Genomic DNA, 15,281 nt, shown 5'->3' with positions numbered 1-15,281 from the left:
TTTTATTTATCAGATGATAGGGACTGTAATGAAACAGTGAAGAAACAAGAACAGACCTGCGAATGCTATCCTTAGAAAGGCATATACCTCATGCTTTTAACCTCAAGAGTCAGTGAAGGAAATACTAGTATTGTCATGGCACAAAGGGAAAAAGAAAGAGAAAGCACATGTGACTTTTCCAAGTCTATACATTCAGTGCAGAGCCAGCACACAGTCCAGATTTTCAGAATTGGATGCTATGTATGGCTCTTTCTACTTGGACAAAAGCTAATAACAAGAGTAATATCACATTATTTGGAAGCTATGTTGAGAGTTTTACAGTTATATTTTATTTTACACTAAATTATTATACCTTTGTACATTTGATTTCTTTCTGAACATAGATCAATATGTTTAACATTGGGGGAAAATGCTCCACAGAATCAGATGAAATCACTTCATCTAAGAAGCCTTTCCATTTTTTCCACAGTATTCATTCCGGCTATTTTCATACTTCTGTGTGCATAAGATATACTTGGAAATCTGGTTAAACATATATTTCCATCCTTAGAAGGGTCTGACTAATTTAACATGATTTGTGTTCAGGGATTTATATTTAAAAAACAACCCACTTTCAGTCCAATTCTGCATATAATGAGCTTGCTTAGAAGTTGTTACTCCATCCTTACAACAGGCAGAATGTTGAACAGACTGAAAAATCAACCCTTTCTGGACCCATAAGAGAGCCAGTTTGGAGAGGAAGGTGAATACAGGGAGGCACAGCTTACCAGAGCAGGGACTCAAGCAGAAACACTGCGGGAAACAGTGCTGGTACAGGAAAACCTGAACTCTGATTGATAACTTTCTAGAAGCTCTGTGTGGACAACCCTTAGAGTTAAACCTTCAGGGGTCCCAGTCATGAAGAGCCCCTGTAATATTGTGAAATTTCTTCCAGGTGCTTCACCAGATTCCTACAGTAAGTATCAAAGAGGAAAAGGAATTATTTTGAAATATACCTAGCAGTATTCTTAATAAAGGCTTGTTTTCAGGGGAAATAGTTAACCAGACTCCAACATGCTGAGGTTTTAATCAGAGCCTAACTGGGGAAGGAAAATGCCCAACCCCACCCAACTCAAGTGCTCCATGTGGGAGAAGGAAATGCCTAACTCCAGCCCACTGCAGCCAGGTGTCCCAGCTAAAGGAGAATAGAAAAAGTGAGCAACAATTGTGAAATTCAGGCCAGAGGCAAGGCTCACTGAAAGACTGAGACCTAATCGCAGGACTGGAGAACATGTCCCCTCTCCCCACATCTCACCACTTCATCACTAATGGCTTGTTTATGGCAGTCTCTTTTTTCCTGATGTATCATGTCTGGCTACCAAGAAAAAATTGCAAGACATATCAAAAGCAAAAAGTACAATTTGAAGAGACAGAGCAAGCATTAGAACCAGACATGGCAGGGATATGTAAGCAGAGAGATGGAAGTCCTAAAAAAGAACCAAAAAAGAATGCTAGAGATAAAAACAAAACAAAACACTGTAACAGAAAAGAAGAATTTTGAGGAACTTATTAGTAGACGGAATGTGGCTGAAGGAAAACATCTCTGAGTTAGAGGATATGACGGTAGAATCTGTGAATATTGAAAAGGAAAGAGAACAAAGACTGAAAAAAAAAATCTAAGAGCTGTGGGACAGATAGAGAAGGTTTGACAGGTGTAGTTGGAATACTAGAAGGAGAAGAACAAAAATATTTTAAACAATGACTGAGATTTTTCTAACTTAATGTCAGACCCCTAACCATAGATCGAGAAAGCTCAGAGAACACTAAGCAGGATAAACACCAAACAAACAAAAACACAAAACTACATGTGGGCATATCAACTTCAAACTATAGAAAGTCAAAAAACAAAGAAATTACTTTAAGAAACTAGAGAAAAAACTATAGAGGAATAAGATAAGAATGAAATTCAACTTCTCAAAAACCATTGAAACAAGAAGAGAGTGGAGAGAAATATTTAAAATGATGAGAGAAAAATAAAAACAAATACACCTAGAATTCTGCACTTTGTGAAATTATTTTTTACAAGTGAAGGAGAAATAAAGACTTTCTCAGACAGACAAAAATTGAGGACATTTGTTGGCAACAGACCTACCTTGTAAAAAATGTTAAAAGTTCTTTAGAGAGAAGGAAATATATAGGTCAGAAACTTGGATCTGCATAAAGACAGGAAGAGTGCCAAAGAAGGAATAAGTGAAGGTCAAATAAAGACTTTTAGAAAAGGAAATAAAAAGTAAACAGATTGAGGAGGAAGACAGAAGAGTGTCTTTGTTAGCAGATGACATGATCATCTATGCAAAAAATTCAAAAGAATCAACAAAAAAGACTCTAATGGGCACTTATAGCAAGGTTGCATGATATAAGTTCAATAGACAAAAGTTAATTGCTTTCCTGTACCAATAACAAACACATGAAATTTAGAGTTAATGACACAATACTATTTATATAAGCAAACCCCAAAAGAAAATACTAAGATATGACTCTTAACAAAATATATAAAAGATCTGCATTAGAAAGAATTACAGAACTGATGAATGAAATCAAAGAACTAAATAAATGGAAAAATATTCCATGTTTATGGACTGGAAGATTCAATATTACCTAGATGTCAGTTCTTTCCAACTTGATCTATAGATTTAGTGCAGTCCCAGTCAAAATCCCAGTAAGTCATTTTACGGATACTGACAAACTAATTCTGAAGTTTATGGAGAGAGGCAGAAGAGCCAGAATAGCCAACACAATATTGAAGGAGAACAAATTTGGAGAACTGACACTACCTGACTTCAAGAATTACTATAAAGCAATAGTAATCAAAAGAGTATGGTATTGTTGAAAGAATAGATGAATATATCTAATGGAACATAATAGCCCAGAAATAGACCTTTATAAATACAGTCAACTGATCTTTGAAAGAAGAAGAAAGGCAACACAAAGGAGCAAAGGTAGTCTCTTCCACAAATGGTGTTGGAACAACTAGACATCCACACACCAAACATTGAATGTATACATAAAGCTTACACCCTTCACAAAAATTACGTCAAAGTAGATCATAGACCTAAATATAAAATGCAAAACCATAAAACACCAGGAGGTAACACAGGAGGAAACCTAGATAAGCTTGGGTATAATGATGCCTTTTTAAGTACAAATAAAAAAACCCCACCATCCTTGAAAAATAATTGATAAGTTGGACTTTATTTATGAAAAACAGTATCAAGAGAATTAGAATCAAAAGCACAGAATGGGAGAAAATATTTGCAAAAGACATATCTGATAAAGGACTGTTATCCAAAATATACAAAGATCATTTAAAACTCAACAGTAAGAACAGAAACAATTCGATTTTTTTAAAAAGTGTATGCCAAGGACATTAACAAACACCTCCCCAGAGAAGAGGGAAAATCAGCATATGAATAGGCGACTCCATTATGTCATCAGGGATATATACAAATGAAAATCACAGTGAGATACCACTACACACCTATTAACATGACCAAAAGCCAAAACACAGACACCACCACCAAATACTGACGAGGATGTGGAACAACAGGGACTCGCATACACTGCTGGTGGGAATGCAGAGTGGCAGTCTCTTTGGAAGACAGTTTCTGACAAAATTAAACACACTCTTGCCATATCATCCAGCAGTCACTCATCTTGATATTTATCCAAAGAAGTTGAAATGCATGTCCACACAATAACTGCACACAGATTTGAATGGCAGCTTCACTCATAATTGGCAAAAACTCTGTTCCTTCCTCTCAATTTTGTCATAAATCCAAAACTGCTCTAAAAAGCTAGAGTCTTTAAAAAAAAATCCCAGATAATTTTTGATGCAAGTTGAGAACTGAGTTTGTATTCATATCTTTATAATCATAGGTGTAGTTATAACCTACCTGTCTCTTACTGAGTTTGAATCTCCTCTCTCTAGTAATTACTGGCCATGGGACAAAGACAGGTTGATTAACTTGTCCTCGTGCGACACATGGACAGAATTAATTCCTGTTATATAAGGTGTTGTCGAGATTAAATGAGATAGGTGTAGATAAAAGTGTTCTTGGCATAGTGAATGAACTTCAATAAATGTTATATGATGAAGGTAATGCTTTCAGTTAAGTAGAAAACACCTAGTCTCCACCTCACGGGACACAGTTTCTATAATCTGACGGCTGCCTTTTTGGTTCATTACAACAGCGTTCTCTAAAGCCTCTTTACCATGGGAAGCTAGAGCACAGAACTGTTTAATAATCCTGCAGGATTCAAGGTATGAGTTAATGCTTTGCTAATTTCAATTTGCCAGGTTTTTTGATAAATGCATTAATTCATTTATTCAACAGATATTTTTTTAGTATCATGATAATTCCTGGGCATATTATCATAAGCAAGATTTATGTTGTTTTGAACATGTTCATTTGTTGTTTTGTTTTCATTTTCTAACATTATAAATGTTTCCCTAATGGATTGACATATCTTTTTTTTTTTTTTTTAATATCCTCACCTGAGGATATATTTCCATTTATTTTCAGACAGAATGGGAGGAGGGAGGGAGGAAAAGAGAGAGAGAAACATCCATGTGAAAAAGACACATCGATTGGTTGCTTCCTGCACAACCCTGACCAGGGGCCTGAACCAAACTGCAACCAAGGCACATACCCTTGACCGGAATCGAACCCATGACTCTTTGGTCTGCAGGCCAACACTCTAAACGCTGAGACAAATGAACCAGGGTTGGATTGACATATTTTAAGGCAAGGTGCCATGTCTTTCTCCTCACTTTTATTGCTTCTAAGCATTGTATTGATTTATCTATTTATTCATTCAACTATTCTTTATTGTTAGTTCCACAAATATTTATCAAATATATGTTATAATCCTATTATTTATAGACTATATAGTAGGTAAGAAAATTTGTCAAATGAATAGTGGATGAGTAAGTTTGTTTCTTTACCATGTTGTGTGTCAATCTTCATAGCATACAGCCTTTAAGCATTTATATATTGGTGTTACCATTTTTTTAAGAGAATGAAAATTCTATTGACCCATGAACTGAGTTGTAACTATGCATATTATATACAGTTTAGTATCTCTTATATTCACATATGTTTTTCCTTTAAGATACGTGTTTGAATCACATACTTTATGTTAGAGTTTTTTCCCAAGGAAAAGGATATCTACTTAGGTTTGATCAAGGAAAACACGGATGCACAGGAAATGCCGAGCTAGTGAGCACACCCAGCTCCTGAGTCTGTCTTACCAGGCAGTGGAGTATGCAGTCAGTCACAGTGCTACCTATTCTGAGGCCTTGGGTCTGTTTAGTGTGTTTCATTGTGTTCAGTAGGGTCCTGGGTATGTGTAGCACAACCAGAGAGAAATCACTCTTTTAAGATCTTTCTGTAGGGTGCTGTTTACCAGTTTGTGTGTTTTTTCTCTTCAGATTGTAAGTAATAGGTGGTTCTGCTCACACTAGATCTCTCTCTGTATCACTGTCTACAAAAATGGATTCACTTGGGGTTTCATGAAGACCTACTTTGGAATCACCATGCAATATATATTTATGTACATATATAATCCATTATAAATATCCGAGCATAAAAAGCATATTTTGGGATTTTGATATAAATCTGTTACTTTATAAGAAGTTTGAGTAACATTAAAAAGAGAAAGTATACTTCTTAAAAATCTCTTCAAGGACATTAAAGATAAAAATTACATTCATCATGGGGAATATATTAAATATATACAACTATAGATGAGTTAATAATTCCTTTTAGTTCTACATAACCTTTAAAAATTATTATAATATAAAAAGTTATAGCATTTAGATTAAGTGATGTTTTGCCTTGTTCCCATAATAAAAATTGAGGAGATTCAATGGAACAGATTTAGCAGAACTGTGCCCTGCAGTCACTGCTGAAGCCTTCCCCAGTGTGTCGGTGCAGCATGACTGCCCTCTTCAGGCTGCAAGTGAACATATCAGAGCAGTTTACTGAGGTCAGAACATTAGACCTAGGAACTACCAAGACAGAAAAAAAATATGTTTTTAAATTAACAGTGTTGGAGATATACTTGCTTGGCCGAAATATTTGGAGCATTTGTGGTTTTCAAATTTCCATTTTAGGTGACAGTGAAGTCTGAAATGTGCTAAGAAGCACTAGTGAGGCCTCCCTTGGCTCGTCAGCCCCAGCTGACGCAAGAATGCGCAGGCGTGCGGTGAATTTCTTACTTGTCACTGGCTAGGATTCTTCCATCCCTATTAGTCAGGAAGAAGTTGGACTAAGAGAGGATACGGATAATGGAGTTAAGTTTAGAGAACAGAGCTTATGTTACTGGAGCACATTCTTTCTAATGAGTCTTTTATACTCTGAATAGATTTACTCAACATTGAAATTCGTATTTCTCAGGCTCATTGAATTATTTTTAATAACCAACAAATATGTTCAGTTATCCTATTGCTAGTGAATTATACCCAACAGAAGAAAGCCCCCATTTACCTTGTCAGTGTTCAATTTTCTCTTAAATATTTTCTTTGTGTTGAAAAAATGTAATTTCTATTCCAATAGATATATTCCTAAAGTAAAAGAAACTTGTGTAGAAAATGTTGCTGGTTCCCTTGGTGTTCTAGATTCTAAAGGAGAATATGTAAGAAATAGGTCATATCTTCATTTGTAGTCTATTTAAATAGCTTTATATGTTTCCCAACTAGACTATCAGAACAACATTCTGAGTGGTTTCCAAACATTTATTTTCTCCTCCTCCAATATATTATACACACTGTTGCCAGCTACAGCTTTCTTAATTAGCATTTTGCATAATTCCCTTCCTTCAAACCACTCATCATTGCTCACTGTTCACAGAATAAAGTCAAGGTCCTCTTTATTTTTCTACCAAAAGAGAGCTTCCACTCTCTTCTTATTTTCTAACATGAAACTTATAATCTATTATTTGAGCACATAATACATATTTCAGACTTGGTAGCTGTTTATACTGCTTCTGTTACCTTAGAATTCTCTTTCTGTCCTTTCTTGCTTATAATTTTAGTCCCTCCATTCTTTTCTGAATATTTTTACATTTTACAGTCATACTTTGTCCAACTGCCCAAGTCCACTGTGATCTCATCCTCCTCTATGTGCTACGTAGCATCTATGATCTGCAATCTTCTTCTAACATTTGTATCTTATTTATGTATTAGTGTGTGCCTGTTCCTTTCTCTAGCGTCTTAAAGGTAGAGATGTGAGGTATAATTCTTTATTTTTAGAGAGAGGGGAAGGGAGAGAGAGATAGAAACATCAAAGTGAGAGAAACATCGATTGGCTGCCTGCTGCACACCACCACCGGGGATCGAGCCTGTAACCCTGGCATGTGCCCTGACCGGGAATAGAACCGGGACCTCTCAGTCCGTGGGACAAAGCTCAATCCACTGAGCCACACCGGCCAGGCGGTATACTTCTTTATTATTGCAGCACATTTTAAAATGCTGGATAAATATCATCGATGATTAAGGTCTAGATTCTATATTTGCATATGACATTCACATTAAGATAACATGATGTAAGCTGATGATTTAATTCACTATTCCTTTGAAAAATAGCATTTATTTGTGGTGTTACATAGATTTCAAGTATTTATTTTTTTCTTCCTAAGACCACCAGTAAAGTTAAGCAACTTGGTCCTAAAAGAGATATTATTCTGAGACGTAAGTCCGACTAAGTGGGCTTTTAGTCAGACTCTCCAGAGTTCAGAGTCTCTAGTGATACTTAGCTTTAGGATATAAAAGATATATTGACCATTTAGAAAAGTTTATTATTCATCACCAAACCTTTATTAAATACTTTTTCTGTACTGAGTCCTAGCCATTGAGCAGTCGACATGTACACATGATATGCATAAACAGTACAGATGCACATAAAATAAGTAGCACTGGAAGGAACAGACTTTCATTTCGGATACTTGCCTCAGTAGGTATGATAGGTGTAGAGATTGGAATGACTTCTGAAGGGGAGCAATGTCTGAGCAAGCTTTGGAAACAAAGGAGGGCATTCTAAGCACAGGATTTAATGCTTAAAAAATGAGCAGGGAATGCCATCAAACAGAGAGGCCCCTTGAATATGGGAGGTTCATAGAGACACAGGCAGGAGCTGTGTGTGGCCAGGGTATGGAGGGCCTCGCCTTCTGTTCTGCCCATGGTCTTTATGATAAGGCATTGGGAAATTTTTTCAGATTTTGGAACAGAGGATAGATTGATTATTGGGAAGTGAAGCTGAAAAATTGGATGACATGGAATACAGAGTTTGAAGGCAAAATGAATTCGTTCTCTTTGACTCATCAATATTCTTTATCACATTTTATTATATTCTTCGGGATACTTGGGATTATCTGAAATTTTGTGTTTACTTGTGTGAGGCCTCTCTTTCTCAGTGGTATACTAAGATTTGATTTTTTTCTGCCTGGGTATTTTTCAGAATGAAGCATTTTCATTTCTTAGAATAGCATTATAAAAGTGCCAGTTTTTGCTGATTTCTATTTCCCTAAGTTACATTTTAAAAGCTAAAAATTTTGTGTGAAATATTTTTTGTGTAAAAGTACAGTTTTTTTTTTATTATAATGCCATTCTTTTAATGATTTTTAAAGGTGGCATTGGTCTCCTAAGGCTTATTAGTATGCAAAGATGCTCAGACCTACTCCACTGTACCAATTTATGATGTTATTGTACATTTTTCTTTGAAAGTCAGTGATGCGTACTTCCAGGAACACTGTGTATATTTCATGTGACAGAGACTCAGATCTGAAGTCAGGGCTCCCGTTGCCTGCGCTCTGTTTTCCTTTGGGTGCTGGAAGCGAAGCCGTGAGGCACCATCCCACACGACTGAGGGGCGTAAGCCGAGCACCCTGTGTGTTCCTCCGGTAGACAGCGTGTCACTTCCTTTCGCCAGCACCCCAAGTCCTCTCCCTCCGCAGGTCTCTGTGCATGCTGCTCCCTGGACCCTTCGTTCTCTGGCTCTGTTCAGGGATGGCGCTCATCCTGGGGACTTGAGCGCCACTGTCGCTTCACCTGAGAGACCTTTTACGGCCCTGCCATCCACGCAGGTCCTCCTGGCTTTCTGTGATGCCATTCCATGCAATTTTCCTCAGTGTGTATTTTAGCTTTTAATTATTTTTATGTATTTATTTGGTTGTTTATTATGTCTTCCCACTAAAAAACCAGCTCCTCAACTGCAGAGACCTTGGAGATTAGCTCACTTCTTGCTATTAGGGGTTCACTAAATACTTTTTCAGTGAATTATAATGAATTACATCTTATTTAACCATCCAAACTTTAAAAGTTTGTAACTCTTTTCATTGAACATATTCTAAAGCTATGCTGTATAATTTCCTGCCTACTGAGTACAATGCAGTCCTAGGCTAATCATTATAGTGATCAGTTTTTGTACTGTGGACTAGTAAAATGATGCCCTTAAGGTTTGTACTTTATGCTAAATGACCTCAGATTATAGCCCTGTTCATATTTAGCCCTCTTAAATATATATATTTTAATCACCACAATATTGTGTGCTCCTTGTTAGTTATAAAAGGGTGTGCACTGAACAGCTGCCTTCTCTCGCCCCGTCTCCCCTGCAGCCTTGGCCTCAGGCAGCCTCTGTCACTCCTTTGTATTTTATTTTGGTGATATTTTTCATATCTCTAAATGCTAATCTGGTCATTGCACTTCTCTGTTGTCATAGTTGATAGCATTTAAATTCTGTACTATAACTGCAATTACATCTGTGCTCTATATATTCAGAAAGCTGAAAGGTAATAAGCAGCATTTATAGTACTTCCACATAGTGTTGACTGCAAAGTAGTAGGTTATGATTGTATTTTCTTTTCTACAGTGCCATTGTTTATGCCCCTGTCCCACTCAATTGAAAATGTTCAAAATAATTCACTGTTTTCATCATCAATTAATCAAGATTATAATACATTTTAATTTACTTCATGTTTAAACCATGCCTTTCATGTTCATTTCATTGTCATTTTTTGTTCGGTGAATTTTATTGAACTCTGTCTTCTAATACTGGTATTTAATTTGAACAGTCATATTTAAAATTTATAAGTGTTCTCTCATTTTATTTCTGCCCTCTTTACATGACATTGTTCTTTGTGTGTGTGTGTGTGACTACATTTGGGATAAGCAGTCTGCCATGGGCCCCAAAGCATCCCTGCACGTGCTCACTGGGTATGTCAAGAGTACAGAGTTGTGTGTGCAGGGGCAAGCCTTACTATGAACACAGTATGTCCCTCAAACTCAGTATTCCTCTTTGGTAACACGGTCACTTGTGTGTGCAGGCATCCACAAAGGACCTTTCATGTCACCCTGGGAGACTTGGGGGCACAGGGAATTGATGCAAACGAACACAAAGTAATGCCCTTTGTCTCTGATCCAGGAGTCTCATGTCTTCTGCAATCAGCCATGAAACAGTAACCAGCTAGCTTGTTAACAAGATAAAAGCTCAGACCCAGCATCTCTGCTGCTTCTGGTCCAGTATTTTTCCTAGCTTTGTCTTCATTGCAGTCTCCTTTGAGAGTAGCTTTCTCCATCAACACTTTTACACTAACTTGTTTTCCAGATATTCTTGAAATCTCTTATCTGCTGCTGCCTTTCACTTCAAGGCTTTTTGTTATTGTGGAAGTATACTTTTTATTTCTTTAATTCTATTTTAAGGAGAGGGACTCCTCAAAACTCCTGTGTATAATCAGTTTCTACTGTATGGAAGAAGAACTTTCTTTTTATTAGTTTTAGCAATCACTTACTGGTTTTTATTCGATTACTGTGTTTACTTACATCCTTCCAGCAATACCATTTCACTGTTCCTATTCCATCCTTACACCTAAATCTAGAACTTCATTATCTGGGAAATCAACACATAGTCCCATAGAAATTAATTTAAAATAGAAGTAAATGTACTCTTAGAGGAGGGCTTGTTTGTGCCATTTGCTTCTTTGTGCCTTTATGCTTACTTTTAGATTTGAGTGTATGTGCATTTTTAGATTAATGGAATATACAAAGGTGCAGTATAACTGCATTTACAATTTTAAAATGTTCTCATGATTATTGTTTCTCTGTTAAACTGAATTGCACGTATTCTTGAAAATAGCTTTATGCCTCTTACTAAAAGTTATCAGGAGATTTAAATTATATATAGGAGATGCTGCAAAATTATTTTATCCTCTAGAATAAAAGTTGTTAAACTTTTTAAAGTGCCAGGGTGGGCTTTTGGCGCACACAGTTTCAGTTACGACTTTTCAGCTCTGCCCTCACAGAGCACAGTAACAGCCCGGCAAAAATATGTCAGTGAATCACTGTGGCTCCATAGCAGCAAACCTTTATTTATGAACACTAAACTTTGAATTGTATATAATTTTCACATGTCATGGAGTATTTTACCTTTTTACTTTCTATAGCCATTGAAAAATATAAAATGTATTCTTAGCTTTCTCTCCATGCAAAACCGGTCAACTCTCTCCCTGGCATTACCTGTTTTGTTAACAGCTTTGCTGATGCTTGAATACTGACATGTTTCCACTCTGCTCCATTGTTCCTATCAGGCAGGCTAATGAAGAATTTCAAATACTGGCTAACTCCTGGCGCTATTCATCTGCCTTTTGTAACAAACTCTTCTTCAGCATGGTGGACTATGATGAGGGGACAGACGTTTTTCAACAGGTAAAAATTATATTTTATTTTGCTCATATATTTAATAGAGTTGGTTATGGTTGACACAGTTTTGCTTGCTAGATACAAATAGCATTTATTGACTAAGTTAAATACAGTAGTACTTATAATAAATTATTCGCTGGGATTCAGATACAGCTAATGTCATGTTTATCACTGAACAGTGTTTGCCATCAGTGAGCACAATAAACTGGTCTAGCTTCGGGATGTGGAGAAAGTGGCAGTTTATATGCATTAACCTGCTTTTGCTATTTAATTGTATGTGGTTTAAGGAAGTATTGTGCATAAATGTATGAAATTTTATCTAAAATTCAATGTAAGTTTTACTTAACCTTTACTTCTTCCCCTATGGCAAATATACATAACTTAATATACAAAATAGTATATGTTTATTGAAAAGTGTTCTCTGTTGTGGACAGAACTGTGTCCCTCCCAAATCCATATGTTGAAGCCATAACCCCCAATGTTACCATGTTTGGAGATAGGGACCTTAAGGAGGTAATTAAGATTGAATGAGGTTGTAAGGATGGGACCCTAACTCAATAGGACCTCATTTAACCTTATTACCTCCTTAAACGGATGCCTACGGAGGACGGCACTTCCTAGATCTGGTGTGTAGGAAGACTCCAGGAGTGCATGTGCACAGAAAGAAGGCCACGTGAGGACACAGCAGGAAGGTGGCCATCTTCACACCAGGAAGAGGTCCGACTAGCAATAAACCCTCCTGCAACCTTGATCTCAGACTTTCAGCCTCCAGGACTCTGTGGAAGTAGGTTACTGTCGTTTGAACCACCCATGTGTGGTATTGTTACAGCATCCTGAATGGACCGCTACATTGTCACTTATGGTCTTCTCCTTGGAGCAAGGTGTTGAACTGTGGTACAAGAATGCTAGTTGTCATCAGCTTTGTCATGGTTGTGTCACCATCATTGCTAACGTCGAGTATTTGCGTTCCAAGGACTCTTGTCAGTGCTTCGTGTCTATTTCATTTCGCTTCACAGTGATCCACTGAGAAAGATGTTTTCTCTGTCTCACAGACAGGATGTGAAGGCGTGGCGAGGTTAAGCCACTGGTCTGAGGCCGTCACGTTAGCGTGCGTGGAGCTAGCATTTGAGCTCAGCTCTCTGGCTCTCCGAGCTCCAGCTCTTGCCCTGCGGTTATTGATGTTTGTATTAATCATTGCTCGGTCAGTGCTTTCAAATGTAAAACTTGCTGCAGTACCAGAACTGATTAGTTTTGGGGTGTCTCAGTCTAATTTCTTTTTCTCACATATGACACTCTTTGGCAAAATGTTTTACCAGGTCATGGAAAAGCATTTAGTTCTGTAAAGAATCTAGCTCACTAACTGTAATGGCTCATTAGTGAGTATTTTGCTTGTTTGCCTCCAGATTGATTATTTATTCATCTTTGCCAGTTTCTAGTTGAATAAGATAAATTCTCCCCTTTGTGTTCAATACCCTTTACTATTGGTCTTTCTTTTAGTATTCTTCACTTATATCTCCCTCCATAAATTTATTTTGTCTTTTGGGGATGTTTATTTTTGTTCGTCTATTCAGCAAATATTATTGAATGCCTATTCTTATAGGAGCAATTAATTGGTGAGAAAAGCATACAATTCTTCCCCATAAGAAGCTTATAGTCTAGGGTGCTAATAATAATACTAATATCATAATAAAAACACATAAAGATGTAACTTCACATAACCTTACAAAGGAAAATTACTGTGCTATAAGAACCAAATAGTCTTTCCTGTGATTTATAGGTCACCATAGAATTTCAGAGCTGGCCTTAGAGGTCATCAGATGGAAGTGCTTGCTATTCATTATATGTGTGACTCCTCTCTACCGTATTAGGAAATAGTCAGCCAGGAAAGAAATAGTCATACAGCAGAGAAAGTAGGTTGGATTAGTTTCATTTTGTTATTATGTCTTTGTTTATGTACATACTTAGTATATTAAACACATTAGTTCTTCACTTACACAAGTAAATATTCTCTCTCCTATATTTATTACAACAAAGTCTTTCTTAGTCTTTTAAAAAAATAAATCTTTACTGGAACTACTCATATTTCACTGTTCTAACTACAAAATCAGCAAAATACCATGCATCCGATCCTCGGTCTCACTGTTGAGCAAACAGTGTGGTGTGGGGGGGACCGCAGCAACCGAGGGGACGCTCTTGACCTCGGCGAGCAAGGCACAGCTTAGCTCTAGATGGAAGAAATGCAAGCCACGCGCAGCTAGATGCTGTTTTCAAGAAGGGATCCAGATATGAGTTCCTATAAATAATTTGTCTATCTTTAAAATGTGGGCAACTAATTTAAACAAAACAAAACTATGGGACCAGGTAACCCTATCTGGTACTGACTATGGGCTGCTGGTATGTAATTATAGACCAATATTGTTAGATATAATCATTGAAATCTTTTATACGCTTGAAGCATTTTTTTTTTTAAGTTTAGCATACATAGATAAGAGTTGAAGTCAAGATTGTTTTAAACTGAAAAATTTCCTCAGGTTAATTTTGATTCAGCAGAATCACGAATGTAGAACTGCTCCGTCTTTCCCAAACCTAGCCCCTGGCTCGCAGTACGCGTGTGCATTTCTAAGTGCAGAAATGCATAAAAGTTAGAGCAGTTAATGACTTTTGCGGTGAATTATAATCCACAAAAAATGGAAAAGTATATATTTTGTTTTACGCGAGACCCACTAGATGATTTTTAATGCTTATGTTTTCTGTCGCACTCACTATTGAACCCCACCTGAAGTACTCTCTAATGATGTGTTAAAGCACGGTCAGCATCATTGTGGCGTCGCAGTGCAATATTAATAACAAGTGCAGAACCTGGCAGTTCCTGGCGCGCTGGGGACGTGTTGGGCAAGTAACTGCAATTATGTGTGTTTCCCGTGTGGTGGCTGAGGCTGAGGTGCCTGACAGCAGGCCAAGGAGCTAATGAGCATGGTGCACTAGAAGGAGTCAGGCCTGTGCTGGACCCTGCTTCGTTGTAGCCTTGAGGGATTTGTACATTTTAATTAAGATGAAAGCTTTGAATTATACGACTTTTTTTACTATAAAATTCTAGGACGATAAGCCTAGCATGGGTGTTCTGAGCGATCCACTGCAGGGACTTCCTCTCTGGAAATCTTACGTTTCCATGTTGCCTGTAACCATCTCTTAGGTATCTGTCTGTCAGGGACACACACACGAACACAGCCCAGGGGGCGGAAACAGGGACGGAAGGAACTGGTGGCTGTGTTTGTTCCACTTAACAAACAACGTGTGTAACGTGGAAGCTGCTGCGGGTGCTGCTGTGTCCTTACCTGGATGTGCACGCGGTCTTGTGGGGATGCTGGGCGACACTGCAAGGCAGGCCCAGTCATCTGGTTTTCCGTTTGTGACCTTTCTCGTAATTCTTGAGCAGCAAGAATTTAATCTGTACGTAGTTTTGCAGTTTACTTCTCAATGCAAAGTAATCAACTCTTTGTTTTTAGATATATTGTTAATAAGCTCCATTTATTCTACACTAGTATTCTGT

At 37.4% G+C, this 15,281-nt stretch overlaps 1 protein-coding gene across 2 annotated transcripts in view; it reads left to right on the top strand.

Annotated features, from left to right (window-relative positions):
* Positions 1-15,281, top strand: part of TUSC3 (tumor suppressor candidate 3) — a 132,192-nt gene that overhangs the window by 53,322 nt on the left and 63,589 nt on the right. For both annotated transcript variants that reach the window (XM_036250007.1, XM_036250008.1), the window contains exon 3: positions 11,620-11,737. In XM_036250007.1, the coding sequence (XP_036105900.1) occupies positions 11,620-11,737 (118 nt within the window). The remainder of the gene's footprint in view (positions 1-11,619; positions 11,738-15,281) is intronic.

This window comes from Molossus molossus, unplaced genomic scaffold (genome assembly GCF_014108415.1).
Source record: "Molossus molossus isolate mMolMol1 unplaced genomic scaffold, mMolMol1.p scaffold_m16_p_9, whole genome shotgun sequence".
Taxonomy (NCBI): domain Eukaryota; kingdom Metazoa; phylum Chordata; class Mammalia; order Chiroptera; family Molossidae; genus Molossus; species Molossus molossus.
Note: the sequence above shows the minus strand (reverse complement) of the source record. Positions and strands in the feature narration are given on the sequence as shown.